The 24,927-nt window shown below is 60.8% G+C and overlaps 1 protein-coding gene across 3 annotated transcripts in view; it reads right to left on the reverse strand.

Annotated features, from left to right (window-relative positions):
• Nucleotides 1-2,150: 2,150 nt before the first annotated feature.
• RARA (retinoic acid receptor alpha) overlaps nt 2,151-24,927 on the reverse strand; it is a 42,835-nt gene continuing 20,058 nt past the window's right edge. For 2 of the 3 annotated variants that reach the window (XM_061176761.1, XM_061176760.1), the window contains exons 2-9: nt 24,087-24,631; nt 10,051-10,199; nt 8,626-8,767; nt 6,433-6,593; nt 6,018-6,194; nt 4,556-4,760; nt 3,561-3,719; nt 2,151-2,914 (exon numbers count right to left, since the gene is read on the reverse strand). In XM_061176761.1, coding sequence (XP_061032744.1) covers nt 2,697-2,914; nt 3,561-3,719; nt 4,556-4,760; nt 6,018-6,194; nt 6,433-6,593; nt 8,626-8,767; nt 10,051-10,199; nt 24,087-24,264 — 1,389 coding nt within the window. In that variant the 5' untranslated portion in view covers nt 24,265-24,631 and the 3' untranslated portion in view covers nt 2,151-2,696. Of the gene's footprint in view, nt 2,915-3,560; nt 3,720-4,555; nt 4,761-6,017; nt 6,195-6,432; nt 6,594-8,625; nt 8,768-10,050; nt 10,200-15,542; nt 16,275-24,086; nt 24,632-24,927 lie in introns of those variants that run through there. The other variant, XM_061176762.1, reaches the window with a different exon arrangement.

Consider the following 24,927-nt stretch of genomic DNA (forward strand, 5'->3'; position numbering starts at 1 on the left):
TTTATCCACCCATACTCTTTAATTTTCCTGGGCTCCTTGTACAGAATAGCTTCTGACCTTCTTACTTCTTTTAAATCCAAATGTTCATTAAAAATAGAAGCAAGCATAAGACTGTGTCCTATCTGCCCAATGATTGGGCCCAAGCATTGACACATGGAAATTCACAGTACTTTCCCTGAATTTCTCCTTTACAATATAGTGTGACAGCATGGTGACTTTTTAAAGCATGTGTTTGGTATGTTATGTTAAATTATGTCAGGTTCATAAAGAAACCTGTTAGAAAGTGTTAGAAAATATTTGCTAGAGGAAGAGAGCCTCTGTCCTCAGCACCCGCTCCAGCCTGGGCCAGACTGTGACATAAGTGAGGATCTGGCTCCACCTGATGGCTAAAGTAGAAATGGCAGGTGGACTCCCATGGAAGGAACTCTTCCTGCCCAGGATCTCTTCTCGCCCAGGCGCCCTGCTAACCCTCCCCAAACGCAGCCTCCACTGCCACCTTCCCAGACGCCCCCCCGTCCCACAAGATCTCAATGCCTGATGCTTCTTCAAAGGCTTCAGGGATCCAGGAAAGAGCCCTGGCTGAGAGGTAGGAGCCCTTAGTACTGTTCCCCGATCTGCCACTAACTTGCTGTGTGACCATGGGCAAGGGCACTGCCCTCTCTGGGCCTTGATGTGTAGTGGCGGGGGAGGGGGGGAAAACTGGCTTCTGAGGACCCTCAAGGCCCGTCACACTCCATCCTCTCAACCAGGAGCATCCAGGTGCCCTGTCACCTGTCTGTCCTCTGTGCCTCCTGCCCACAGAAGTGAGCTTAGGGGTGGACAGGGGAGGGCAGGACAATTCTTCCTGGAGGCAGAGGGACAAGATGGCTGGCCTCCCAAGTTTCCATCCCAATCCTGAGCTCTTCTAAGGTTGCAACGAGCCCCTGACCCAGGTCCCCACGCCAACTGCCACTCCTGCTGTGAAGGTGATCTGTGGTCACTCCAAAAATAGAACTCTTCTGCCACTAAGTGACCCCCCCAGACTCAACCTCTGGCTTCCCAAGGGCTAGGGACTCTCTGAGGGCCGAGGTGGCTTTCTCCCTCGGACCGGGGACTCCCTGAAGGCGCAGGCAGTCTTTCCCTTTCTCCCCTCCCCCACTCCACACTGGGGTCCCTAACGGGCTGTGAAAGCCCCTAGACCAAGGGCTTTCTAAGGGCAGGCCCATCTCCTTCCATAGGGTCTCCAAAGATACCAGCACAGCAAGGCAGGCTCCAAAGGCGGCTTGGCCCCCCCAGTGCCCACAGCTGACCCCCAGCCCCTGCCCAGACACTGAGAGAAGGCAGCGAGGCAGCGAGGCTCTGAGGCATGTGTAGAATAAATATAACTTTATTCTTTATCCAGTAGATCTCAGTGGAAAGTCCAACAGTAACAGGTGCACCAGCGGGCTCTGGGGGGATGAGACCCCAACCCCGGGGCAAGGAGGGCAGGGCAGAGCCAGCTCCCCCAACCCGGGGGTGCAGGGGTGACGGGAGGGGGCCCCCTGTAGGCCCGTCCTGCGGGGCAAGGAGGGGGCACGGGGGTGGGGTAGGCCAGGGAAATGGAGGAACTCAGGCCACGAGTGTCTGCCGGCCCGTCTGTCCACTGTGTGTGTGTGTGTGTGTGTGTGTGTGTGTGTGTGTGTGTCTGGGGGCCCTGTGGGCGGTGCTGGTGGCTGTGAGGCTGGGGGGCAGGGGCAGCTCGGACCCCCTGGCCAGCCCCTTCACGGGGTGCGGGGTGGGGCTGGAGGGCTTCGATGATGTGGGCTCTGGTGGGGAGGCAGCTCTGCCAAGGACACGAGGCTGAGAAACACACACCTTTATGTTCTGAGGCCCCCTTGCTTTGCCCCTGCCCCATCTCTTGGGGGAGCCCCCTCCTTCCAGGGGTTGCCGGGAAACTGTCCACGCCCAGCGGTTAGGCAGAGGGAGAGGGGAGGGCAGGCCTCGGAAAGTTAGTACTTCACAGTTTTAAAGAGAAAACTGATGAGGAAAAGGCTGGGGAGGAGGGCTTAGGGGGCACAGGGACTTAGAGAGGGGGAGCCCCTTCTGAGCCACTCCCCTCTCCCAGGACCCACCCCCCTCCAGCTCTGAATCCAACTCCCCCCAATACACCGCACAGATTCCTTCAGTATAAATGTGCTTAAAATGAAAATTCTTATTAAAAAAATCAAAACCAAAAAAAAAAAATTAAAATAAAAACAAAACCAGCAAGAATTAATACCTGGGGGTTGGTACGGCAGGGTATGTACAGGGGGAATCCCCCACCCCGGCCCACCCCCTCTGTCACCAACCGAGGCAGGGGGGTTCCCCAACGAGGGGGCAATGGCTTGCGAGTTCTGAGGATGGGGGAGCCAGGTCCTGGCATTTGCTGGTGATGAAGATGTGGAGAGGTGGGCAGAGGGGTGTCTTGATGAACACGAGGCCCCCGGGCCCCATCCTGAGGCCCGGGACCAGGGGTCCTCACTCAGTCCTTGCCCCCGATGTCAGCCCTGACATCAGCAGGAGCGGGCAGTCCATCGCAGGCCCAGGCCTCTGTCCGAAGAGTCGCCGCCGCCTCCCTCCGGTCCCCCAGGGAAGGGAGGACGGGTGGGGGGCAGGGCTGGCGGGGGTCGCATGGTTGGTAGAAAGGCAGAGAAAAGCCAGGGCACGGGGCGAGGGCTGTGTCCATGGGGCACGGGCAGTCACGGGGAGTGGGTGGCCGGGCTGCTTCTGTTTGAGCTGGGGCTGAGGCTGGGGCTGCAGCTGCCAGGCGGGGGAGCCAGGCCGCCCCCATCCCGCCCCCCGCCCCCCGCTTGTCCGCTCAGAGTGTCCAGGCCCTCTGAGTTCTCCAACATTTCCTGGATGAGAGGTGGCATGGAGCCCGGGATCTCCATCTTCAGCGTGATCACCCGCTCAGCCCCTGCAGGAAAGGAGGGACAGAGGTCAGCATGCCCGCCCTGCTCCTCCAGCCCCACAAGCAAGTGTGGCTCCAGGAGGGAGGGTGGAGGGGGTGGGAGGATCAATACTACCAACATCAGCTTCCACCGTGCACTGAACTCGGGGCTCAGCTCTTTGACATAAGGCAGCCCTCCTAAGCCCCCACGGCTGAGGGGCAGCAGGGCAAAGTGGTTCCAAACTCGGGCTCTGGGGTCAGACCGCCTGGGCTTGACACTGGGCCCTTCCTATGTGCCGTGTGCTGTGGACTCTCCTACTGACATCTCAAAACAACTCTGTAAACACCATCATTATCCCCACTCCTCAGATGGGAAACTGAGGCTCAGAGCTGTTGTCTGACCTGCTCAAGGACACACACCCACACAGTCTGGTTCCAGAGCCATGCCCTTAACCCCCACGCAAAGATGACACTGCCACCCTGGGGCTCACAGGCAGGGTTCACCTAGGCAAGGTGGGGTCCGGTGAGTGGGGCATCACATGGGCACAAAGACGTGGGGTGTCAGCTCAGATGCAGGAGGCCTGACCCTGGACATGGACGGTGGGTCCTGGGCCAGGTGTTGGGGCCCAGCCCCAGCAGACACATGGGGCATCTCCAGGTGTGGGAGCCTCACCCTTAGCACTTATGCTTCGCAGATCTGTGATCTTCATCAGCATCTTGGGGAACATGTGTGGGCGGCTGGGCCTCCGTTTCCGCACATAGACCTTCAGTGCCTCAAGCAGCGGCTCCTGCAGCATGTCCACCCTGTCTGGCTGCTCCAGGTCCTGCCGGTCTGAGGAAGCAGAGATGCCCGCTGAGTCGCTGCCCTAGCCCAGTGAGGAACACAGCTGCACTTCCAGCCTTGACCACCAGGGGGCATGCCTGCCCAGACCACAGGCTGAGCTTCTCTGCTGGGGGACGGGGGAGGGGGCGGGGGGAGGGCGGGGGAGGGGGCGGGGGCGGTCCCCACACATAAAGGCCCTACGAGGCTCTCAAATGTGAGCAAAGAGGGGCTGGGGACAGGGGTTGCCCAAAGGTCGCCCTGAGAGCCCAGTTCATGGAGGTGGGATCCCTGAACACAGGCAGTGCCATCAGAGACAGGTCTCCCACTCCTGCCCATTATTCTGGACACCAGCCTGATAAGGTAGAACTCATAATAATAAAATAATAACAGCAGCCAACATTTACTGGGTCTTACTCTGGGCACACTGTGCCTTATTTATTACCTCCTAATCCTCCCATCAACTTTATGAGGGGAAGACCATTACTGCCCCCATTTCACAGAAATAGAGGCTCAGAGAAGTTCAGCAACCTGTTAAAGGTCACACGTTGGCCAGGATTTGAACCTGGGTGGTCTGACCTTCAAGTCCTCACTCCTAAGCCCCCTACAAGGAGCACTGCCTGGAAACAGGGAACCAGAATCCAGGTCTCCATCACGACTCCCTTGCCGTGTGGCTGCAGACCAGACCCTGCTCCTCTGGGACTCGGTTTCCCCCTCTAACAGGGGTCTGACAAGGGTCTGACAGGTCCCTTTCTGATCTGATGATCCCTGAGCTTCTCCCCGGGAGAGGCTCTGGGGGTCGTACCACCACCCTGGGCCTGGCCCCCAGACCCAGGCCCCCTGCCCACCTCCACAGATGAGGCAGATGGCACTGAGCAGCCCTGTCTCAGCATCATCCATCTCCAGGGGCAGCAGCTGGTTGGCGAAGGCGAAGACCAGGTCCGTGAGAGGGCCGAAGCCGGCATTGTGCATCTGGGTCCGGTTCAGGGTCAGCCCATCCGAGAAGGTCATTGTGTCCTGCTCGGGCGTGTACCGCGTGCAGATCCGCAGGATCTGGATGCAGAGGGTTCTCGAGTTCAGGAACTCACATCCCCCAGCACTTCTAGCACCAGCAACCCCCGAGGACCACCTGGCGGGCAGCCAGACCAGTGCTGTCCCATAGAACCTTCTGCAATGCTGGACACATTCTACGTCTGCACCATGCAATACAGTAGCCACCGGCCACAATGTGGCCGCTGGGCACTTGAAATGTGGCAAGTGCAACTGAAAAACTGAATTTAATTTTAATTAATTTAAATTTAAATAGCCACACATGACCAGTGGCTTCCGTATTAAGACAGCTGATCTAGCTCATCCTGCCTCCATGCAGAGAATTAAGAGGGAAACTAGAATTTCCAAGAAGGCAAAGACCACAGTGGATTTATGTCTACAGTTCCCAGGACTGGGTACGCAACAAGAGCTCCAAAAATGTATATTGTCTTCAGCTCTCTCAAACCCTGATCCTGCCTCTTGCATCCCACCTCCCACCCCACCCCTATCAGGAAGAGCAGCCTGGTCACATCCCACCACAACATTCCACATCTCGACCACCTTGGAGGTGGTCCAGAAGGAACAGGTGGGCTGAGCCCATCAGGGAAGACAGGGAGGACAGTTCTGCCTCCAGCCCTGGATTTGACAATCCCATCCGCCCCCATCCTGCCTCCAGATGCCCTGCAGTCCCCCGAATCCAGCTGGTCCCACACCAGCAGGCCTTTCACACGCCCCTTCTACAAACCCCTAGATGCTACCTCCTCTGGGGCGACCTCCCTAGGGTCCAGCAGTGTGGCTCTCTGTCCTTCAGGGAGGGGACAGCCCTCCCCCATCTCCAGCCAGCGCTTATCACAGTTTTGCAAGCTCTGTTTACATATCTGTTGCCTCCACCAATAAAAGATTTTTGAGAGGGGACAGTGGTGTGTTCACCTCTGTTCCTGACACCCAGTTCAAGGCCTGGCCACACAGGGTCCCAGGTGAATCTTTATTAGACTGAATAGATGGGAAGATGGGTGGTTGGAAGGAAGGTCCGATGGAAAGATGGGCTGAGGGTGGATGGATGCGTGTATAGCTATATGGGTGACCCAGTGCACAGCCGGGGGCTGAGTGGCTAAGTGGACAGGTGGACACGTGGGGGAGAGGAAGGGTGGCTATTTGGGTGGGTGGGCATTTGGACAGGTCGATTCCAGATGGACGTTTAGGGAGGTGGTTATTGGAGTGGCAGGACATCCTCCAAGGACACGGGGGTAGTGCCCAGGTGGGCAGGGTGCAGACCCTCACCAGGATGTCCAGGCAGGCAGCCTTGAGAAGGGTGATCTGGTCCGCAATGGTGAGGGTGGTGAAGCCGGGAAGCTGCTTGGCGAACTCCACAGTCTTAATGATGCACTTGGTGGAGAGTTCACTGAACTTGTCCCAGAGGTCAATGTCCAGAGAGACACGCTGTTCTGAGCTGTTGTTCTGGGAGGACGGGGGAGAGTGAGGGCCTTCCCCTCGTGGCACCCTTCTCAGCCTGGCTCCACCAGCCCCCGCAGACCTGCCCTCTACTGCCTTCACTTCCTGAGAGCTCCTCAACAGGAGGCGGCGGGGAGGAAGGGGAGGCGGGGGGGGGGGGCGGGGGGGGGACACGGCGGTGGCCCAGGCAGGGGTGCGGAGGGGCAGGCCTGGCAGAAGAAGGGGTGCCCCAAGGGGGCCGTACCGTAGTGTACTTGCCCAGCTGGCAGAGGGCGGGGAAGGTCTCCTGATGCGCTTTGCGCACCTTCTCGATGAGCTCCCCCACCTCTGGCGTCAGCGTGTAGCTCTCGGAGCACTCGGGCTTGGGTGCCTCCTTCTTCTTCTTGTTTCGGTCGTTCCTCACGGCTGTGGAGGGCCCAGGCCGCGCGGTTAGAGGGCAAGTGCGGCCGGCAGTTCGTCCCCAAGCCTGTCCATCCCCAGCCCGAGCTCCTCCCACCAGACCGAGAGCAGCCAGCTGCGAAGGAGGCCATCCAGCGGGGGCGCGCACATGAATGCGTACACACGCGAGCGCACAGGCAGGCGGGATGACAACACACGGTGCCCCCCCCCGCCCCCCGCCGTGCCCACCCGGCCCACACACCGAGGCCTGCCCCAGGGCCCCGTGACCACCGCACGCACGCCCGCTCTCCCACGCATCTACTCCAGCTCACACTCCGGGTGCGCATGCGCGGGGGGGTCCAGGGCTGAAGGCACGTGTGCAGAGTGTCCCACGTCTGTGCTCGGCCTCCTTGCCTCCCGCTCCCCCTGCCTCCAGGGAATACCGGCTCCTGCCTCCACCATCCCCCAGCCCTCCGGGCAGCCGTCTCCCTGGGGTCCCGGGGACGGGCTCGGAGAGCTCTTTGGGCGGCCAGGCGAAGAGTAGGGCTCCCCAGCCTGAGAGTGGGGGGCCCGGGTGGGAGAATCTCTCGGCCCATTAGCCGGGGGAGCTGACAAATCACCGGGGGCGCTGAGCCGCACACACCACTCGGCTTTAAAGAAGCGATGGGGTCGTTACCAGCCGATTATCCCAGACACACAATCACTCACAGGACCAGTGGCGGCGGCTGCTGACGCTGGAGGAAGAGAGGGTGGGGGTGGGGGGCCCAGGGAGGGGCAGCGGGGTGGGGGGGGGCAGGCATAATTTGGAGATCACTCATGTCGATTCTGCAAATTCAATAAAGTGCAAGGGAGAGAAGGGAGAGGGAGAGAGAGAGTGGGGGGATAATTTGGGAAGAGAAAATTGCAGCTGTGACAAGACGTTTATCATTCGGAAGCTTTAATTCTATTGAAATGGCAGCTGCTCAGCTCCGGGGCACAGAGCAGCCAGAGAGGAGAAGGAGGGAGGGAAAGGGGGAGTTTGGTGGTGGAAGGGAGAGGGGGTCCCCACCCTGGTCCTTCTGTGATGAAAAGCTCTGGGAGCGGAAAGTGGCAGAAGCAGAGGGAGGAGGTGGTTCTGGGCCCTGCAGGGAAGGGTCCCAGGCCTGTGGGTCCCAAGTTGTCACCCGCTCTGCAGCGCACAGCAGCCACTTGCTGGGCTCCGGACAATGCAGCCCCTTCCTCCTGAGGCAGGAGGTGGCCGGGTGCTGCAGGGTCCCTCTGCTCCTGTGTGGGGCTGCTCGTGTCCCCCCCTCGTCCCCTCCCAGCTTCCTTCTTCCGCTGCCCTGCCCACAAAGGGCTAGAGGGTCCTGCAGCCCCCTCCCCCACCCCATCCCCCACGGCTCAGGCACCATGGCAACGGCCACGCAGACAAGGAGGCGTCTGTCAGCGTCATTTATCTCTGACATCATCAATCACCGGTCACCACGGCAACACCCATGATTTCAACACAAGAGGGTCTCCCTGTCCAGCCCTCCCTCTCTCTCTCCATCGGGCCTCAGCTGAGCCCAAACTGGAAGCCCCCGTTCCTCTGGAATCGGAGAAGTCCCAATTCTCTCTTTCAACTCCCGGTCCCAGGTTCCACCAGACAAAGGCTCTAAGATCCCTATGCCTGCAGCACCTCCCCCCCACCCACACACACACAAATACCCAGCAGCACCCCTGTCCTAACATGCACAATCGGAGGGTCTCAGGGATGCCTCTGAGCTCCACCCCAAAGCCAACCAGGACCTGGAAGCAAGCCAGCGGGAGCAGACACATGCATACACGTGAGCGAGCACACACAGCCTGCCTCACTTGAACAGGAAGGGCTGTCCGCACATGGACACACAACTAGTGAGACAGACAGACAGGTCCCTGCAGCTATAGGTGAACCGTCCTCAACCACAAGCCTGTACACCACGTCACGAGCACGCCCGTTCACATCCACACACACATCCACATGCCCCTGATCACCCAGCTTTAGGGGCCAGGCACTCGTGCCCTGCCCAATGCATGGCCCCGCCCCGCCCATGGCACTCACACTCCTTAGACATGCCCACTTCGAAGCACTTCTGCAGCCGGCAGTACTGGCAGCGGTTCCGGGTCACCTTATTGATGATGCAGTTCTTGTCCCGATGACACGTGTACACCATGTTCTTCTGGATGCTGCGGCGGAAGAAGCCCTGGGTATGGAGGGCAGGGAGTCAGGTCAGCCACACCCACGGTAGGAACAGCGCTGGCCTGTGGCCTCAGCCGTGGGGGCAGAGGGCCAGGCGGCTGCTGCCCCCAAGGCTTTGGCCATCAACTACCTGAGTAGACCAGATAAGGCAGAGAGAAGGGTCCGCCTACAAGGATACCCCGAGAAGAATCCCAGTACCTGCCGCCTCAACACTGCAGGTGGGCAGAGGGCTTCCCCCAACCCACACGCATAGACCCAGCTTCCTCTCTCCTGGGGAAAAGGACCTTGGGCTGCTGGTGACTCAAGAAAAGGGGCAGATGGGGCTAGAGGAGAGAGAGGCAGAGCTCTGGAACCCACAGGCCTGGGCTCAGAGCACAGGAAGAGAAGGCAAGCAGGAGGGGCCACACAGACACACACACAGGCTGGCCAGACAGGTGGAGAGCGCGCTCAGGAGCAAGGCAGCAAAACACACGTTCACACGTGTGATCAGCACAGACTGATCACAGGTAGACCAGGCTGGTCAGGGGCTGCCCACACGGGCTAACAGAGAGACTGACAGACAGGCTAAGGCAGACACAGAGTCCAAGGCCTGGTGCTTTGCCCTTGATCTCTGCCCCACACTGAGGGGCAGCCCAGGGCCCCAAGCCTCAAAGCTGTGCAGCTTCTGAGCCCCAATCTCTGGGGAAGAAACGGGTACAGAGGCTCAAGCCCTGGGGAGAGGAGGAGGAGAGGCCATGCCCACAGCTGCTGGGAAGGTGGCAGCCACATCTGCACCCTGGAGCCAAACACGGGCACGTGGAAATCCAGCCAGACTCTGGGAAGCCCACAGCCTGGGCACCTGAAGGAGAGGCCAAGGCAAGGCGCCTGCCCCTAACGGCCTCCTGTCAGGCTGCCGTGGCGAGGTTCAGGCAGGGCCACAGAGGGCAGGCCTCCTGGGTCCCCAGCCAAGAGCCGGTCGGCAGCCAGCTCACCATGGCAACCCGGGCAGCGGTAGCAGAGCGGGTGTACACCCTGCCAGCTGGAGGATGGAGATGATGGGGAAAAGAGCTGAGGCAGGAGGGGGACCTCTGGTTTGGGGGACCCCTGCTCATCTGCGGGGAAGGAGGTTCTGCTGAAGGCTTCCTCCCCTCCAAGGCTGCTGCCACCTCCCGCACAGAAGTAAGATCAGCAGCTTCAGGGACACCCACTACCACCACCACCACCACCGGCACAGTCCCAGCACTCGGCAGTGGGAACATCCCATTTATCTAATCAGGGAGGTCCTTCCCAGTGACCCCCTCAACTCACCTTGCAGCCCTCACAAGCGCTGACCCCATAGTGGTAGCCTGAGGATTTGTCTTGACAGACAAAGCAAGGCTTGTAGATGCGGGGGAGAGGGGGTGGCGAGGGGGGACTGGGCACTATCTCTTCGGAACTGCTGCTCTGGGTCTCAATGGCTAGAGAGACAAGAGGAGAAGGGCGGTTAGAGACCCAGGTCACCATCCTTAATATGGTGCCCACCCTGCCTCCTGATCTCTCCCAGGAGCCTCTCCCAGCCACCCCACTGCTGCCAGGAGTCAAACTCTGGGGCAGGGACACAGTCTCAGGAAACCTGGGACTTCCCAGCCCAACTGGGGAAATGAGGCTGCCGATGAAGCTCCAGCACCCCATCAGTCCTGCCTACTTCCGCAGGACCCCACCTTCAAAACCAGAAAGATCAGATAATAAACCATCAGATTTGTACACGGACGGACGTGGCTATACTTGGTGGTTGGGCGTAGGTGTCAGCCTGGTTCCACAGCCCTGGACCCTGGGCAGCCCGGCCCCAGCTCCCCCAAGTTAGGAAGGAGTTAAGGCCTGATGAGGAGGGAGGGAAGAGGACACAAGCTGGGGACAGAGGAAACTGGGGTCAACAGGATATTCAAAGCCGGCCACTCCCCCACCCCCTCTGCTTCCGCTCCCCCCTCCACCCCCTCTGCCAGCAGCCACAGCCCCTCCTCCACCCAAACAATCCCCTGGCCAGGGACCCAAGGCAGGGTGTGCAGAGTCACAAATGTTGGGGCACAGCAGGCGGGGACTCCCTGAGATAAGCAGGGGGGCCCCCTGGAGACAGGGAGAAGAGTCCCTATGGGCCCCGGAAGCCCATTGCTCTGGGTGCCCCCTGTCTGGGGGGAAAAACATGACAAAGGGGGTCTGTTCCCATCAATGCTCTGTCTGTCTGGCCTCCATATGATACTATGTCCTATGTCCCGGTTACTATTCCCCTCCCCTCCTGTTATTCAGCTCTAAGAGGGCAGCCAGGAGGGTGACCTAGCCAGCAAGGGCAGCCCCCCCTACAAATCCTTCCCAGTGCCTGGCCCCATGCCCATCACCCCGGGCAGAACAGGGCTGGGTTGCATGGGGGCTGTCTGTGCCCGAAGCCAGGGTAGCTGGGGGTGTACTGTACTGGATGAGAACTGTGACCCAGTCAACCCCAGATTCCCAAGGGGCCACCCAGCACCCTCCTGAGGCTTTGCCAAGTCCACTTGCCCAGGGCCAAGGAGGGGCAAGGATGCCTCCCTGAGTAGATAGATCCCTGCCTCCTCCCACACCCCAGAATCCTGTCTAGTCTCACCCCAAACTCCAGCACACGAGGTTCTGGAATTCAAAGGGGCCCAGAGTTCCTGCCCAAGCACCTCATAGCACCTCATGGCTCATGTGGCCCCGAAGTCCAGGCACAGAGAAAAGAAGCACCTGGATGCGGGCAGGGAGGGGTGGGGGGCTGGCTAGCTGCATGCTACTACCCTCCCCCTTTACCTGCAAACACAACTAGGGACTGCCAGGCGGTTGATGACAGGGAACCAGGCCAACAACCTTGGCAGGGCTTTCCTGGCTCTTAGCTGGGCCTGGGCACCACTTCCCTGGTCAGCCCGGCTGACCAGCACTGCTGTGGCCCCATGTCCCTGTCCCTGCCCAGAGAGCAGCCTGCAGCAAAGGATCAGTGGCTGCCGACACCACACCCCCACTGATCCAGACTCTTCGCTGACCTCCCCCACCCTCTGCTCCTCACCCCACATCGAACTGTCCTGGCCTGGTTTTCCCCACCTCACTCTCCCAGAGGCCAGACAAGCAAATCAGACAGGCGAGAGGCCTGAGAACAGCTGCTGGGGGGGGGGGGGGGCGGGGTTGGGGGGCCTGGGTGAGGCCAGGAGGCAGAGGGGTGAGCGACAAAGGAGCCCTTTGTTGTGCTAACTTTTTCCAAGACGTAAAAGGAGTCACAGTAGACAATCCAGACTGGTGAGGGGTGGGGGGGTGTCAAGGACAAGGGGGTGTGGGGAGGGACCATGGCCTAGAATCCCAGTCAGCGTTCCAACCAGAGAGGAAGGAGGCTCTGACCTCCCTCCCCCTCCCTCCCTCCCTCCCCCCCATCCAGTCTTTGCCCTGGGCCCACCTCCCCCAAGGCCCGACCTCTAAAATGGACCAGAGGGGAGGGGGAGAAAGGACAGAGGGAGCTTTGGGGTACGGAGTGGGGTTGAGAGAGGGGAGGGGGCCGTGGGGAGACACAGGGGACACCCAGATGAGGGACAGGCAGCTTAAGACCAGGACTGACTGGAGGAGCAAAGGTCTTTAGAAATTTGGAGCTGAAGCAAAGTCCAGAGGCTGTTTATGAAACTGGAAGAATGTGCTTTTTAAATTGCGCTTTTTGGCAGGACGGGGGAGATGACCGAAGGTGAGGGTACACAGTTTGGGCTCAGTGAGGCCTCCCTGCGGCTCACCCCACAGCAGCTGGCTGCCTCTGAGGCTATCACACTGGTCTGCACACCCCACGCCCAGCACATCCCCACCTGTCACCCAGGTAACAGCTCTGAGGTTTCCCACTGTGCCCTTTGAACCCAGAGCCCCGGCCCAGTCCCCACCTCCCGGGCCACCAGCCAGCAGCCAAGGGGAGCAGGGGCACTCTAGGACGCTCTCAGCCTGTGCAAGAGTCAGGATGCAGCCTTAACTCTGCACACCCAGCGGGGGAAGGACTGCCACGGCCTGGCCCCTTCCCGCTCACCTCCCTCCCCAGAGGCCCCAGCCCACAAATCTCTCCTCTTCCTGCAGAAGGACGAGGCGGGAGAAGCACCACACCTTCTCAGCTCAAAAGTTCCAGCGCCCAACGAACGGATGGCACCGGCCCAGGGAGCCAGGCGTCCCCTCCCGCCCGCGCTGCCAGGCTGCCCCTCCCCCGCCCCCGCTCGGCTCCTGGTGGGCAGAACGCTCCGGAGTCCCCGCGCCCCAGAGCCGCTCGAAGGCCCGCACAAGGGGCCGGTTTCCTGGAGGAGATCAGCAGGAAATCAGCCGGGCCCCCGGCCAGCGGCTCCCCTCCCAATCCTGCTGGCGCCCGCTCCTCCGCAGCTCCGCTGGCAGCCCCCGGGGAGGGGCGGGGAGGGGGCGCACGGCGCTGGGTCCCGCCCTTCCTCCACCCCAGAGGAGGGTGGGGGTGACTCTGGGTGTAGCACGGCGGCGGCGGCGGCGGCGGCGGCGGCAGCGGCGGCGGCGGAAGAAGGCCCCTACCCAGCGGCCGCCGATAAGCATCTCTCCCCCTCCCCCCACTACGGGCATCCACGTGCTTCACATTCTTGGACGTCTGGGAGCGGGCGGAGGCGTGAGCCGCGAGATTGGTGGGGGACAGATGGAGAGCCACATCCTGTGTACCCCTTGTCCTCTGGCGCCCCAAAACGGGGGTTCTGGGGGAGGGAGGCAAGGTCCCCGGGGCCCTGCAGGATCGGGAAGGTCTTCTCCCCCAGCCCACGTGCAGTCTCTTCCCACCTTTGGTGGAGGTGGCAGGAGGGAGTGGAGAACTCGGTGTGAGGGGGCAGGAGGGCTCCTGTCACCAGAGGACCTACACACACCCAGGGGTTCGGTCATGACCCCGTGTAATCTAGACACACTCAAGTCACCACCCCCAGCCTCCAGGCCCTTCCTGTACCCCACCACAACCCTCCCAGCCACTTTCCCGGCCCACTAAGCCTTGGGGGCTGAGCCCACTGCCACAGACCCGACACTCCCACCACGGGAACAGGCCTCTGGCTCCACCCTGCCCCACACACGGTGCGGGGGAACAGGCCTCCACTTCCCCCATCGCCCGCTGGACTCCAGGCTTCCCCCTACCTCGCCTGGCCAGTTTGGGGCCAGAAAGAGCTGAACTGCCCCCAAGGGCTGGAGCCCAAGGCCTCAGATCCCATCTCCTCCCCAGTCCTCTGGCAAAGGCGGCCAAGGCTGTGGAGGGAGTATGGCAGCCATGCCCCAAGTATCCCACTTAGAGGGGGACACCTTCCTCCAGTTCTGGGAGGATGGGAAGAAGGGTCCCAGTGTGTGTCAACCTCTCGCCTGTCCCTTTTTTCCTGAAGTCCGCCCACGTGCACCCCTCCCTCCCTCCCACGGTCTGCAGCCTGAAGCCTCCCAGGCAATCTGCCCCAGAGGCAAAGGTCAGGGGGGCAGGATGATAAAGGCTGGGGGTGAGGTGGCTCTGAAAGGGGCAGAGATGGGTGTCTCTGCACCTCAGGTCTCTCTTCCTAGAGCAAAGGCATTGGGGGTTGCCCTTCAACCTACTGCAATCTGCCAGGCCCCCAGAGACCCACTCTACCCCTCTTCCCTGGCAGGCAGGAGAGAGGCAGCCAGTCCGGGAGGGTGGGAGAAGCCCCCCAGGGAAGAGTTGAGCCCAGAGCAGGGGAGAGGACGGAACCGGAGCCAAGTAACAATAACCCCCTAAGCACCGCTCTCCCCCACCAGGTACACTACCTCACAGCTGGGTATAAACATGCCCAGGTGTGCACCCCAGGCACTCACAGCTCCCGCCAGGGTACAGCGCCCCTCCCTTCCAGGGAAGCCTGAACCCAGCCAGAGGACAGCGAGGAGAGGAGGTGCCAGGACTCCGGGGTTCTCATCAGCGGCCCTCTTAGGAAGGGACAGCCCAGTGCCTGCCCCATCCCCAGGTGAAAACACGGTAACAAAAGGACACGGCTGAGTTGGGAGGGGATGCAGCCCTCATTTCCAGAGTAGCCCCAGACCCACAAAAAAATCAAACTCATCCTCCAGAGAACAAACCGTATTAGGATTATGGGGAGGGGGATTCTTCCCACCAGAGTAGCGTCTCCCCTCCATTCCTGGCACAGAAGCTTGTGCCAGCCAAGTGTCTAGGGCCAGGACAACCCTCAGATGGACAGGTGCCCTTCCCCAAGGTGTAAGGGTCAGTTAGGATGGCTGATGGGTATCTGATGGAGTTGCCCCTTCCTGCCACACCCCACTGCCAACACCAAAGACATGGAGCGCTCCCCTGACACCCAAGAGCTGGGGGCAGCAGCTGTCGCCCAGGACAGGCTCTCCCCCAGGCTTTGGCAGGGGTGGGATCTGGGGAGGAGGCCCCTCCTCCTAGAAGCAGACAAGCCCACAGATAGGACCTTTACCCCACCCTTCAGGGTGGGAGAAAGGACCACTCAGCTGTGAAGCTATCGGATTGCAAGCAAGAAGAATATAAACTGGGGACAAGGGGCTTCACTTCCCCTGCAAGAAGTGGAAAGAGAGATGAACAAACGTTTCCTGAAAGGAGGAACCCCCAAAGTTCCTCAGTCCAAATACAACAGAAATAGCGCCCAGGGTTACTCGGGGGAGTCCAATTGTCCAACAAGGGCACCCGACTTTCAGCAAGAGAGACAAGTGGAGGGTAGAGACAAGACCCTCACTACGCCCCCAGGCCTGCATCTCCTGGTGGAGCGGAAGCCCTACAGCCCACCCTCACCCCCCAGCTCCCACAATAGGAGGGATAGGCCGGTACCTACAGTGGTTTGAGCCATTCCAAAGCGGAGTCCGGAGCGGGGTGGAGTAGGGACCGGGGGCAGGGAGCCCCTTCTCCGGGAGCAAACAGGCCCGGTTCTGGTTATAAAAATCCACCACCAGGAAGGGATTGGGGGTGGGGGTGAGCCCCCCCACGTCCACACTCTCGTACATCTTCCCCGCGAAGACAAGAGGTCCGGGCGGATAAGTCCTGCGCGCTGCCTCCCTCACTCAGCCGGCGGCGCCATCCGAGAGCTGCTGGGGGCGAGGGGCACGTCCCCCCCGCCCCGACTGGCGACCCGGGCAGGGGGCCGCCCTCTGCCCTCAGTCCCGCGTCCAAGTCGGCCGGCCGCTCTGCGAGTCCCAGGTGAAAAGCAGGGAAGTTGTGTGTACTGGTGGGGGTTGGGGGGGGCGGGGGGGGGGTCCTTCGGCTGACCCCGGGAACGCCCGGCCGAGGCCCGGGAACTCGGCGTCTTCACCTCGAGGGGGCTCCCGTCGCGAGTCTCATGGTGTCCGAGGCAGCGTCCCGCGGCTCCCCGAGTGCGCCGGCCGGGGGCGAGATCGGCGCGGGGCGGGGGGTCACCGAGCACTTCCTCCTCCCAGCCGGGGCTCCCGGGCTTCTCCGGGGCGAGGATTCCGGGTGGGGTGGGGACCGCGCGGCTCCGCCTCCGCCTCCACCAGGCACGGGGCGGCCGCCCTGCGCTCGGTCTCTGGCGGTGCGCGCCGCGGGCCCCCAACCCCGGCCTACGCGCCCCCTCCCCTGCAGTCCCACCCCCTTTCCTCCGCCCCGTCCCGTCCAGGCACCGCCCCTGCTTTAACCCTTTCCCGGCGGGTCCGGCTGCAGCGGGCGCCAAGCCGGGAACTGAGAGGGAGAGGCGGGCCATGGAAGGCAAGTGTGGGGGAGCCCGGGCAGTGGGAGGAGAGAAGAGGGGACGGAAGGGGTAAAAGGCTCGAGAGGAGGAGTGCACGGAGTACTGACGAAGCCTGGGTACCGGGAGAGGAGGGGGCTGCGCCAGGACGGCAGAGGGGCGGGCGTCTCCCCCGTCCCAGTTCCGGCTCCCAGCCTCCCCCGTGGTTTGGTCAGTCCCCGGCCCCGCGATGCCAAGGCGAGGGAGGTGGTGGGCGGGAGGAGGGGGGTGGTCCCGCTGTCCTCCCCTAACACACACCCCCACCCAGCCCGGGCCTCATTTGCCTAATGCAATGCGGCTGAACTCTCTCTGAACTCGCCTGGCGGCGCCTCACCTCCGGGTGACCCACCCACCGCTGCCCGTGACATCACCCGCTCGCCAGCCCCCTGCCCGGTCGGGCCGCTCCCCCGGAGACGCGGAGAGTGGCGGCAGGAGGCGAAGGTCTGGGGTGCGTGTGGCCAAGTGTTAGCGCCGTGCCGGGTGTCCTGGGTGTGACATTGTGCAGCTCGGGCACCGCGTGGGAATGAGACACCCGGCTTGTGTCATTGTCTGTGACATCATGTGTGACTCGGGCCGCCCGCCCGCCGGAACCCGATGCGGCAGCTCGGCTGCTTTGGCACAAACGCGTGCAGAGGGGGCTCTCCCCGCAACGCCCGGCGTGCTTCAGTCGAGCAAAGCCCCGCCCAGGGTGTCTCCCAGAGGCGGAACCAGCATGGGCCCCCCACCGCACCGTCTAGCCCTGGAGAGAGAAAAGGAGGGGCTGGTGCCTTTCAGCTGACCACTTCCTCCCGGAAGCCCTCGGGATGCCGGTTTCACTGGAAGAAAGACCTGGGTTGGGTAGGTCCAGGAAGGCGGGGGGTGAGGGGAGGTGGGGGGGTGAGGGGGCGGGGGCAATGCCCCAGGAGAAGAGAGTATCTTATTGCTCCCTCTGACCCTGCAGCAGAGCTCCCTCATTTGACAGGAATTTACGTGCTTCCCGAGGATAGTCTTCTAAAAGCCAGGTTCCTAACATATGTGGTCATTTAATCCTCACAGCAACTCTTAAGAGATAAGTGGTATTATTCCTATTTTACAAATAAAGAAACTAAGGTCTCAGCAAGGTTAGGTGGGTTGTCCAAGATCACACTGCTATTAAAGAGTAGAGTGAGTATTTGAACTTTCTGCCATCAAAGCCCATATTCCCACCATGCCAGGCCGATTCAAGGAAAACTATTTTCTGAGCACCTCCCAGGTGGATACCCTGGGGAGCCTGCCTTTGCAGACCTTATGGTGCAACAGCCATTTAGCAAATAATCACAAATATATATATTTATGTTTATTACTGCATATTATAAATAATTGCAAACTGAGATAATTGGTATTATGACACAAGTAAGCACATAAAGTATGCTTTGAAGGAGAATTAATGTAGGCACCTAATTTAGGTTGGAGGGTCAAAGCAGAGACCTAAAGAAAGAGTAGACGTTTAGAAGTTAGGTAAAGAGTAGGAAGGAGTGGAATCCCAGTAAAAGAGCCTGTGCAAGGGTCCTGGGGTTACAGAAGTTGGTGAGTTCATTCAGGGAACTAACAGAAGACATAACATAAAATTCAAAAGAAAAAGGAGCAGAGGACCAGGCTGGAGAGATGGGCTGAGGCCAGACCAGGTGAGCTTGCTGGATTTTATCTCAAATGCAGGGAGAAACCACAAAAAGGTTCCAAGCAGAGGAGAGGCAAGATCTGATTTACAGTGTTATAAATCAGATTTAACCATGTGAAGCTGTATGAAGAATGGATGGTAGGAGGGCAAGAGAGACCAGTTAGAACAGTCCAGGCAGCACACAATAGTAGCACAGCCCAGGAAACTGGCAGTGGTGACAGAGGAAAGTAATCAATGTGGCTGGGGGGGGGGGGTAGGGGGGAGTGTGGGAAAGGAGGTAGCAAAGAGGACTCTGGTGTGTGGCTTGTGCTACAGCAAAGTTTCCAAGAGTGCGAAGTAGAAAAGTCTACTGGGCGGGTGGACAGGTGGGTGTTGGGCTCCAAAGTGAGGTCTCACCTAAGTGAGGTCTGGGCTGCTGGGCTGCAGATGGAACGCTGGGGCCTAGGGCACGGGTGCAAGCCTTGGCTGTGGATGAGATTGCTGGGGAGGAGGGCAGACTGCTTCCACGGCCCTTGGTATCTCCTCCCAAACGACGTAGATCCTGGGCACCAGCTATGTGCTAGGCCTTGTGTTCACAGCTTCAAGGTACTAAGGGATCTGGGACTGTCCCTGCCATCAAAGACCTGGTGATCAGGAAAAGATCTCCCAAATGCTACAGCTCACTGCAGGTACCAGGTGGAGAGGAGTCACTTCATGGTAGAGAGATGAGTGTTGTTAAGAGAAAAAATAAGGACCTGCGGGCCTTCAAAGGAGGGAGTGAGTGAGCAAGGAAGCGGGAACATCTGTGAAGGTTTCTGGGAAGAGGCGGTATTCGAGATGTTCCTTGAAAGATGGATAGGATTTGTGGAGCTGGAGAAGTGGAGAAGTCGGGGTGAGATGCCTGTTCTGGGCAACAGCAAGGTCATGGGGCAGGTCAGAGCAGAACACAGTGTGCTGGGGCAATGGGAGAAGAGGGAAAAAGGAAGGTTCTGGCCGCCTGGTGGGGGGGGCAGCGGGGGAGGTGGGGAGGACCGAGTGGCAGGCCTGGGGCCCCGTCCTCCTCTGCCGTGTCCCCCACAACTCCTCCAGGACTGTGTGCTTAGCAGGCCCTCAGCAGGTATGGGCGGAACTGAAGTGGCCCCCGCTTGTGCCAGGCAGGGCTCCCTCCAGTCCCCAACCCCATCTGGAGGGGATAACAAACAGGAAATCATGAGGCCCGGGGCCAGACGGACATCGGGTCCCAGTACAGGGTGGCCATCCCCCAAGACAATGCCCGGCTCCACCCACCCCTCGTCATCACTGCTTTTGCAGGGTACTTGAAGCTCGCCCAGGCCCTCACCAGCAAGCAGGTCACCGTGGCCTCATAGCAACTTGCCCAGCAAGCAACGGATTAGGAGTCTTGCTTTAAAGAGGAGGAAACAGACTCAGACTCGAGAGAGGTTGAGTGATCTGCCCAAGGCTGCGCAGAAAGAGCTGTCCTTTAAGACTTCTGCCAAGGGGGCCTTGGTCCGTGGGCTGAGGTTCCCAGCAACTCAGAAGTCAAATGGGATGGGGAGGGCCTCTATTTCTGATCTAGTCGGGGCAGAGGGCCTCCAGTCTACCCTGGGAGGTCCAGCTCCATGGGATGTGCCCCACCATTGAAAACGGAGAGGAGAAGGAAGGCGTTGTAGGCACCGCCCCAAAGTGATTTGGAGAAGGGAAACACTTCCTCTTTCCACAGACACTACCCCTCAAAGGGTAGTCAGGGCCTGCACTGGCACATCCCCATGGGCACAGGGCCCTTGGCATGGGCGGACACAGTGTCTCAGGTCTTGGCCAGCCTAAGAGGACAGGCTTCCTTCCCTGAGTCCCCTCCCCCTGCCCATGCTGGGATCCTGCCCTGAGGGGGCCTGTGCACTATCAATGCTTGGAGATAAAAGGTGAGGGGGCCGCATTTTCATTCAAAACCCCGTCCAACAGTCTTTTGGCTGACTCTGCATTTTAGACCCTAGGGAGGGCACTGCTAGCAGTCCCCCCTCTCCCTGGGCTGTCCCTCCTATTGTCCAGGGAAAGAGTGGGCAGGAGCGGGGGGTGGGGGGAGGGAGGATACAGACTGAAAAGGGGAGTGGCAGAGGAGAGGGAAAGGAGAAGGGCTCACCCCCTCCAGTCTCGCCAGGCTCCTCCAGACCCCAAGGCCGCTCCCCAGTTTCTAGGCACACACAGCAAATGTGTGGATGGAAAGGAAAAGTCTGGACCCGGTCTTTCGGGGCTCCCATCCCCAGCTCCTCTACAGATAGCTTCCAACCTCCCTGCCCCCACTCCACAAATGGAAACAAAATAAGAATAAGAACGGTAGCTTTTACACTCTGTTCCTACAGTGTCTGTCTGGATGGAGATGGAGGCAGGGTGCCCGCTGAGCTCTGCAAACTCCCCGGGCTGCAGTGGGCTGATCTGGGGGCGGGGATGGGTGTGAACAGATTGTATCCGCAGCTTCCAGGACAGGATGGAGATCTGGCCCAGGCCTCTTATCAGTCTTTCCCTCCAGCCTTCAGGATCAAAAACAGAAAAGGGGGCGTGGCTAGGGGGGAGGCCTTCCCCTACGCCCCCTACTGGGTGAAAGCGGAAGGTCCTGAGGCAGAAGCGGGGCTTCAGCCACGGGAGAGGGGGTTTCACCATGGCCCTGATCTCCCCACCCAAGGCTCCTCACACCCAGGAGGGCTCCCCACAGTACCCTCCCGCAGCTGCCTATCTGGATGGTAGGAAACAGCCCAGCTGTAAGGTCACTTAGCTCAGCCACTTAACCACCGGTGCTGTTTCCTCATGTGTAAATGGAGATAATGTCCCTCTCCCAGGATTGTTGGGATTAAGATTTGTAAAACAGAGATAAAGTCCCAGGCACACAGTAGGTGTTCCACAGATGTTAGCCTCCCGTTCTCTCCAGCCTCCACCCAGATAGGGCCACGGTCCCCTTCCACTGTCATAACACGGGGTACCACGGCAAGGAGACAGCGATGATCCCATGCAAGGTGAGGAGCAGAGTGCATTACGGCGATGATCTTGCCTAATCTCAGCCCTCTGAGGGAGGTTCTGGTCAGATCCCTGGGTTACAGACGAGGACACATGCTCAGAGAGGTTATCACATCTAGTAAGTGGCAAAGCCAGAACTCGCTACACAGCCTACTCCACCTCCCCGCCCCCGACCCCATGGAATTCCCAGGGGGAGCAACAAAAAAGGCAAGTTCGTTTCCTCTCCAGCCTAGACTAGCGATAAGAAATAGAGACCCTTCCCTCCCCAAACACACAACACAATCACAGACGCCTCCCCCTTACACCCTCTGTGCCCTAAGTCACCGCCCCCTCCAGCACACAAACTGACACCCCTCCCCGGCTCTGGGTCTGATTCTCCTCATACACACTCTGACCCTCTCACCCCCTCCCCAACACACACCCAACCTTGACCTCCCCACCCCTAAAACACACCCAACCCTGACCCTCCCCACAAGGCACACTGAATCCCAACCCTCCACAGTAAATACCAGTCCTCAGAGACCACGCCCCAGGGGCTGGTTTAGAGGGGGGATCCTGTCCCATCTCTGAAGCTTCCCACTCCGGCTCCCTGGGAGATAACAGCAGGACAGATACCCACCTGTCCCCAGTGACCTGGAGAACAGTTCTGTCCTTCCACAGGCCACCGGGTCTTTGAAGGGTACACCCAAGGTCCAGCCTCCTCCTGACTTGGGGAGAGGAATGGGAGGTGGAGGGAGGACTATCCAAACACCTTTGTTGGTGGGAAGTGGGAGGAGGGAGCCTCATGTGCCAGGTTGCCTACAGAAAGGGTGGCAGGGGACCAGAGCATATAATCGCTCCTTACAGGAATGGGGGCCACAGATGTCCACCCCTCCTAGGAACTGCCTGACCCCCAGCACCAGCCCCCAGCTGGGGAGAGCGGGGAAGGCGAGGCTGCCTCCATGCCTGAACTTTGATCTGTCATGCTTCGCTACCCAGAGCTGAGAGCCAGGGTCTCCAGGCCCCTCAGCCCTGCCCAAGAAGGAGGGAGATGCCGGGCTCCCTCAGGTTCCTGGCCACACCTCTGGTCCCAGAGAAGGGGAAGGTCAGGGAGAAGCTCAGAGGCTGGGGGCCTGGGTAGGAAGAGAAGTTGTTGTTGTTTACTAGGAAGGGACAGGGCAACCCACAGGCTCACAAAGGGAGGGGGCAGGAAGGGGCATTGCCTAACCCGAAATGTGGGCACCCCACCCTGGGGGAAGAAGGTTACCAGGGTGGGAAGTGGGGTACCCGGAAACCCTCCCCACCCACCTCTAAGAAAGAGGAAGAAGCTTGCAACATTCAAAGAAGGGCAAAACATTTGCTTGTCCGGCACAAGACAGGGCAAGGTCAGGGGTCAGGCCCAGCCCCATCCAACCCTCCGTGAGCCAGGCCCCAGGTGGACAGAGTGTCTGGGGCTCTGTTCCCATCACCTGGGGAAGAGCAAGCTGTCCACCGGCACCAGGCTGAGCACCCTCGATGTCTCCCTCCCTGAAAACCCCACCCTAGCAGGAAGCAGACACTCCAGTCACTGGAGCTGGGATATGAATCCCAGTCCCCATGGACACAGGCACTACCCCACACAGACACACCCGCCCCTTCCCCCACAACCCAGAACCCAGACACTGGCCTCCCCCATCACCTAGCATCGACTGAAGACCAGGCCAGAATCGGGCTCCCGACTCCGACTCCCAGGTCAAAGTGCTGCCGGCTGCACACCCCCAAGGGAGGAAACAGAAGGTGGAGGTTTGAGTAGGCAGCATCCGCCTGCCCCCTGCCCCAGGGCACAAAGGGTAGGGACCTAAAGGAGCACAGACTTAGAGCCCCTGCTCCCAGTGGCTGGTGGGGCCTGGGAGGGAGGGGGCCACCGTGCAGCCACAGGAGGTGAGCCAGGAAGCAGCGGTGGCAGTGGGCAGCCGGCCAGTGCGGGCAGTGAGGCGCCCAGCCAGGGCCTGCCCCAGGGACAAAGAGACTCCCTGGCTCCGGGGAGAGGGCGCTGCCCCCACGCTGGGAAGGGGGCACTGACCCAGCCCAGCCGGGCGCACAGGGCAGCGGCGCCAGGCAGCTTGCCAGTGGCCACGGGAGAGGCGGTGGGTGCCTGGGGCAGGGTGTTCAGTACCTGCCCGCCAGGAGAGGTGGGACACGTTTCCCAGGTCAGCAGCTGACCAGCCAGCCCGCCGTCCACGGCCCCCTTCTGCTGCTTCCACCCCCTCCTGCCCCAGGCCAGGCCCCGGCTCCCTCCCCCCGCCAAGCCCTGGCCCGGCGCCCAGCTGGGCCCTGGGGGCCAGAGTTACTGTAAGCGGCCTGGCAGGCCCGAGGCCTGGACTCTGCCAGCTGGCCATAGCTGCCGCCACCTCCCACTACCTGGCTCGGCCAGCCAGGGAAGGTTACCGAGACCCCCACCCAGCCAACAGGCGACCCCTGTGGCAGAAGGCGGAGGCGGAGAGAAAACACAGGCCCTGCCAAGAGCAGGCTTGCGTCCACAGCCGGAGTCCAGGCTGAGCGCCCCCTCCTGGGACACTGCCCCGACCCGCCAGGCTGCCTGTGGGCCCCTCCCTCTCACCCTCCCCACAAAGGGAAGCACCACCTAGCCTGGCCAAGGCGAGGGGAGGGGATTCTACGCCTTCAAGCCCCTTCCCCCAGAGGCACTGGATGGGGCGGGGCGGAGGTGGGGCGCTGCTCTCAGTAGAGCTACCATTTCCACCAAATGTCGAGAGGTTTGTTTACCCGCCTCCAGCCTCCGTGTCCAGTCCTTGGAGCTATTTATAAGGCCCTCCACGGCAGAGTACTGGGGGGGTGGGGGGGCGTGAGAGGCGCCGGAGGACAGCACTGTTCAGCTCTCCCTCTGTCCCCCCCAACACCAAACACAATCCCAGCCATCCGCCTACAAGCCCCCCAAACGACGATCCCCCTTGTCTGGAGGAGCCCTCACCACTGCCGAAGAGGCCCAGCCTCGGCCTGCCGCCCTCCACCGCCCCTCCCACCATGCCCACCACTCCACTTACTGGCTGGGGATGGCGTGCTATAGCCGCTAACTGGAAGCTGGTGCTGGAGAGTGGTCAGAGCGCCTGGTGGGGAGAGTCCCCCCAGCATGGGGGGGAAGAAGAAGGCGTAGGGGGGCACCGGGTATCCATTGAGGGGCCCGCCCCCAGGTGTCGGGCAGGAGCTGCTGTTACTGGCCATGCCAAGCAGCCACAGTCAGAAGAGCAGGCAGACAGTCTGGCGGAAGGCTCTGGCAGGCTTCAGGCCACCTCTCCTCGGGTCATGGGGCCTGGGCCCAGAGGGGGTTTGGGTGGTCAGCCCACCCCCCCCCCTTCTGTCCTGGAGCTGCGGTCCAAGGCTAGCAGGCTGATCTCGGCCTCCTGGAGCCCCGACTCCAGTTGGGGGCCAGGTGGGCTGGGGGACGTCCCAAGAGCCGGTCCTTTGGTCAAGCAGTTCTGTGAGCTGGCACTTTCCCAGGAAGGTCCAGAGCTGGCCTTCAGGACGCTGAAAGGATCCCTCTCCTAGGTGGGCCCCGGCTAGGTGGCTGGGGAGGCCATGTCCTGTGATGCTGCAGAGAGAAAAAAGACAGGTGAGTGGGCACCGAGGAGCAGGCGCACGGGCATCCCCCGCGGAGCTCCCCAACCTGGGCGGCCGGAGATTTTCCCGTGGCACCCGGCTGAGCAGACAGCTGGCACCATGCCTGGCTGGCAGAGACGGCCTGGGAGTAGGGCCCAGACACTGCTGGGGGTGGCAGGACAGCAGAGCCAGGCTGGGGAGACGGGGACAGAGCCCAGAGCCGAGGAGGGCCTCTCACCCACAATCCTGAGAGGAAAGGGTCCCCGGTGCCATGCCACCCCGGAAGAT

This window comes from Eubalaena glacialis, chromosome 19, assembly GCF_028564815.1.
Source record: "Eubalaena glacialis isolate mEubGla1 chromosome 19, mEubGla1.1.hap2.+ XY, whole genome shotgun sequence".
NCBI lineage: Eukaryota > Metazoa > Chordata > Mammalia > Artiodactyla > Balaenidae > Eubalaena > Eubalaena glacialis.